Source organism: Fukomys damarensis, unplaced genomic scaffold (assembly GCF_012274545.1).
Source record: "Fukomys damarensis isolate Sample0158 unplaced genomic scaffold, DMR_v1.0_HiC HiC_scaffold_39, whole genome shotgun sequence".
NCBI classification, from domain to species: domain Eukaryota; kingdom Metazoa; phylum Chordata; class Mammalia; order Rodentia; family Bathyergidae; genus Fukomys; species Fukomys damarensis.
This window is the reverse complement of record NW_022900951.1, coordinates 26,772,424-26,777,520: the sequence shown is the minus strand read 5'-3', so window position 1 is coordinate 26,777,520 and position 5,097 is coordinate 26,772,424. Positions and strand designations below refer to the sequence as shown.

Here is a 5,097-nt window from a genome sequence, read left to right as displayed (position 1 = left end):
CTCCCTCCCTTCTTTCCTTCCATTATCTGAGTGGACATACGCCTCTTTGACTTTCTTACCTTCTCTCCTTTACTTTTTTGTTTTCCCTCCTACTACTCCAGGCGAATAATAAGCCCGAGATTGAAGCAGCCCTCTTCCTGGACTGGATGAGACTTGAGCCCCAGTCCATGGTGTGGCTGCCTGTCCTGCACAGAGTGGCCGCTGCAGAAACTGCCAAGCACCAGGCCAAGTGCAACATCTGCAAGGAGTGCCCCATCATTGGATTCAGGTATTAGGAATATTTCTTACTTTTCTATGACTCAATCTTTGATGTCCTATGCCAGTGGCTGTTATTTTGTTCCTCTCACAAGTGGGAAAGAAGGTGATGAAGCTGGAGCATTGATCGCTCTTGTCACTCTTGGATCGCTGGGTTATTTTGGTGAATCTGACTCATTAGGCAGATGTCCTTTTCCATTTTCACTCTTCAGCTCTTCAGACAATATTTTTGCTTGAGCAGGCCTGAGTACTTATCTCCACAGAGATACTTGTTCATCAAGGGCATTCAGATTAATTGTACCTCAACCTTCCCGGGACTAAAACATTCTTTACCCTCTCTCTTCGGATTGATTATACTTCCTCCTTCCTGAAACTACATTTTCACCCTCTTTTTTTCATGGCCTTTTCTGTTTATAGAAACTGTCCAAGAATCAGTTATGAAACTAAGATACGATTCTATTCTGGGAGGAACCATTATGGTAGCTCAGTCTCTTCCTTGGCAGCATATCCTCCCTTAAGTAACAGGAATTGTCTCAAGCATCCCAGAACTTCTTTGTCTTTGAATCTGATTATACTCTTTGCATAGTATCCCATCGAACTTCTAAGGAATAAAAAGTATGCAAGTAAATCAAAGATTCACGAAGCAGCTTAAAAATGCCCCTTAATTTAGAGGTGAGGGAGATAGGAAACGTAGCAGGTTATTATTTTGGTATTCTTAAAATATGGAAAACAATTGACTCATAAGTCTTTAGGTTTCTTGTTGACCTGTCTAGGAAGACAGGATATTTTTAAAGTACTAATCTTATTTAACAGTAATCCTAAATCATAATTCAGAAATGATGATGTATTTAAACATCTGGATCAACATCAAGGCTTCCATAACGATGGATAAACTACAAAATTATAAACTAGCTATATAGTCTATGCCTGTTCAGGATCCACTTAGCAGCTAAGTAAATGCTCTTTTTCTAGTTGTGCTTAGACTTATTTTGTTACTTCACTTCCAAATAACCACTTGTTACCATTTTTGTGCTTTTTCTTCATGGTGGTTATCCTTCCATATTACATGCTGTTCAGAAAACTCTTAATAGCTTTCTAAAACCTCACTAGACAACAGTGACTAGGCTGTGCTTCGAAACGACATGTCTTTCCCTTCCTGGATTGAGCAGGTAAGCATGATGCTGAGGAGAGGGGAGGGGAAGCTACAGGTGATTGCTTTCCATTTCTTACCTTTTGTCCTCAGCTTCTTTAGCTAGAGGGATTTGTATATCACGGCAGGAAAGTCTCTAAATTATAACAGAAGAAGGCTCTGGGGGATCTAAGAGAGCCTTTTCACCTTCAATTCTTTTTCCCCTTATCAAATTAGATTATTTTAGCAATCAGCATCTCTCTCTCTCCTCCCCTACTCCCTCTGGAAAGATGCTTGAGATCTAAAAACAGGCAGGTTTTCTTCCCACTTTCCCATATGTGACATAAGGAACATGCTTATTTGAATTGGCTTTAGTTCTTATCTGAAAAAGAAAAAGACAGGAGTCTAAAACAAAGACTATAGTATTCTGAGAATGGAGGGAAATGTACTAGCTAGTACTTACAGAATAGAAATTATTTCATTTGATCTAAATTTGGTTTTTACCGCGGGGTTTCTCAGCTGTCATTGTGAGTAATGTGGTGAGGGATTTCTTCTTTTTCTTTTTCTCTTTCTTTCTTTCTTTCTTTCTTTCTTTCTTTCTTTCTTTCTTTATTTCTATCTTTCTTTCTTTGAGTCAGGGTCTCACTATGTAGTACAGGCTGGGATTGAACTCTCTAGAGTGCTAGACCAGATGGGTTTTAAACTCACAAACCCACTCTCGGGCTCCTGAGTGCTAGGATTATAGGCATGCACTACCACATCTGCTCTTCCTGAAGAGATATTAAAAGAAATCATCCAAGTAACTATTTGGAAATGCATCATGTCAGCTAATCAGAAACCAGAATTAAAGCAGGACTTGTTTTAATTGGAGTTCCTGTTTATATTTCTTTTGTCTTGTGAGATAGCTTTATCTTTATAATTTTTGAAAATAATTGTTTCAGAAAACGGCTGTCTCCAAGATTGGTAGGGGCACGTGATGCATCAATCAATCTTTTCTGAAAGTTCTTTCAGATTTGAATATTTGGTCTTTGGAAGATTGGAAGCTTGCCAGTACTTCCCTACTTTATCTGAAGGAGCTCCTGGTGGAGTTTCACTAAGAGCTCAGCTTTTCTTCCCTTCATCCACATGGTGGTAGGATAATTTTTCTTCCAAAATGTTTTAATACAGTAGGAGAGACCCCAGAGAAATTTAAAAGTAGGAAGTTAATCAATTACCTTGTGGGACTCAGGAACATTGGGTTCTGTTTCTAGAATTAAGACAACGTGGTAGAAGTTTTATTAGTGTTCTTTGGGAACTTGACTGGAAGAAATACATATGTGTTTGTTTTTGTTCTTTATCAGGTACAGGAGTCTAAAGCACTTTAATTATGACATCTGCCAAAGTTGCTTCTTTTCTGGTCGGGTTGCAAAAGGCCATAAAATGCATTATCCCATGGTGGAATATTGCACTCCGGTAAGTTAGATGCCTTCCTGATGTGAGTTAGTTCCCCTGAGATGCTTTCCATTTTATATAGTCAGTGCTGTGATTTATAATTTCCCAAATAAAATGGCTTTAATTACCCTATAGATGATGCCATAGGCAGCACCTGGTACACATAGAACATCATAGACATTCAATAAATATGGTTGAATGAGTAAGTTTTTCTGCGTCTCTCCCAAAATAAGACCTACCCAGAAAATAAGCCCTAGATTGTTGTTACTGTAGTGATGGCCAGTGTCATGCAGAGAATTATATGTCACTGTTCTCTTGCTTTGTGGCTACTCTGTAATGGTGTGGAAAGTAAGGATAGACTGGGGCTGGCATTTTGGAGTGCTAGCTTTCAAGGCTGCTTATTTTCCAGGTTGGTCTGATTTGGGGGGAAACACAGTTCTCTTGGCAGGGTTGTGAGGAAGATGATTCACATTTCTTTTTCACAGCCCTGGAGGTCATGTGACCATGGGGCATGATGAGTGTGGGGGGTATGAGTTGCTCAAAATAGTTAACCTATCACCTTACCCAGTGTTCTTCCTCTTTTATCTCTGTGCCATACTAACACTAACCCTTCAAAAATCTTCATTTATATATACTGACTAGCTCACTTAAATGCTAGATGTTTACATTTTAAACTATTTTGTGTGAAATAGGTGTTATTATTATTATATTTTATTTGCTATCCTTTTTACAGATTAGGACTCTTTGGTCCTAACATTAAAGAATTTGCCTAAGGTTCTATAAGTAAGAGGTGGAGACTTCTAAGATGTTGTTTTAGGAAAACATTCAGTGACTAATACAACTTTGGAATATCCTTAGTGAAATACACACTGGGTGGTTAGACAGACCTGGGTGTGAATGTGCTGCTCTTGAAACTTTAGATGTGTGTTATTCAAAACATGCTTCATCAAAGGGGGTGAAGGGAGGGCAGGGGTATGTGGATAAAACAAGAACCAAGGCATATCATGTAAAGGTACAAGATCCCAATGGTAAATGGAATTGTATTGTTTGCTTTAAATGTAAACTTAATTGGAAAAAACAACAACAGCAATAACAACAACAACAACTACCAAAACAAAATCTGCTTCATCGACCAGCAGTGCTGACTTTACCTAGAAGCTTATTGGAAATGCACACCCTCGGGTCCCAGCCCAACTTTCTAAATTGAAACCTGCATTTAGCAAGCTCTGCTGGTCATTCTGGGACGCACACAATTGTGAGAAGCTGTTCTTCCATCATCAAAGCGATCCTCCCAGCTATTTAATTGTACTTCTCACTGTTATTCCTCTGATACAGGTAGTCAGTATTGGGAGACTGTACCTGCCATGAGTAGCCTGATATTTAGTGAGCAAAGCATGATATTAACAGGAACCAAATAGTTTCCAAGGTACCATCAAGTATGGTAGAACTTAAGGCCAACCCTTTGACTTTAAAAGAGTCACTCAGTAGCTTGTGCACTTGATTTATTTCTCATAATAATTTGTAGAGGTATCCTTGTTCCCATTTCACAGATGACCTGGAGCTTCAGAGAGGTAAGCAGCTCACCTAAGTTACTGAATGCTGGGTCTGCTTCCACAGCTGTATTTCTCTGATTCCACAGCCTTTGCTGACACCTGCTGTATTCTCCTTCCTTGCAAAATGGGTGCCATAAGGTCTAAGACTGAAGAGGTCATTTGTTTAGAAATCTCACTCGCCTAAATCTGATCTCACTGTGACTTCCCTTTTAGACTACATCAGGAGAAGATGTCCGTGACTTTGCCAAGGTACTAAAAAACAAATTTCGAACCAAAAGGTATTTTGCGAAGCATCCCCGAATGGGCTACCTGCCAGTGCAGACTGTCTTAGAGGGGGACAACATGGAAACGTGAGTAGTAGCCAAAGCAAAAGAGACTCTCATTTGATGTGTATTTGAACTTCTCTTGGCTGAATATCCTCCTTCACTCCCAAATGCAAACAGTCTCTTCTGTTTCTCTCTTTGGACACACATTAGCTGAAAAGAGAAAAACAAGCTAATGTTGTATAACCATTTGCCATGCCTCTTGACAATTTCCTTTTCCAAAAGTTAAACTTGATCTCACAGGGAGAAAAATCCACATTATAGCCACTAATTGTCTCACAAAGCCTTGAAGAAATATGGGACTGTTTACAAATGAGTGATGCCAGTATCTCATTTTGATTCCCACCCACCCCACCCCACCCCCGTCACAAATCCGTAGATGTGTGTCTTCTTGTATATTGTGTGG

General features: G+C 39.5%; 1 protein-coding gene across 12 annotated transcripts in view; it reads left to right on the top strand.

Annotated features, from left to right (window-relative positions):
• Dmd (dystrophin) overlaps positions 1-5,097 on the top strand; it is a 2,130,457-nt gene that overhangs the window by 2,069,683 nt on the left and 55,677 nt on the right. For all 12 annotated transcript variants that reach the window (XM_033760401.1, XM_033760400.1, XM_033760399.1 and 9 more), the window contains 3 exons: positions 102-268; positions 2,725-2,836; positions 4,582-4,718. In XM_033760401.1, the coding sequence (XP_033616292.1) occupies positions 102-268; positions 2,725-2,836; positions 4,582-4,718 (416 nt within the window). The remainder of the gene's footprint in view (positions 1-101; positions 269-2,724; positions 2,837-4,581; positions 4,719-5,097) is intronic.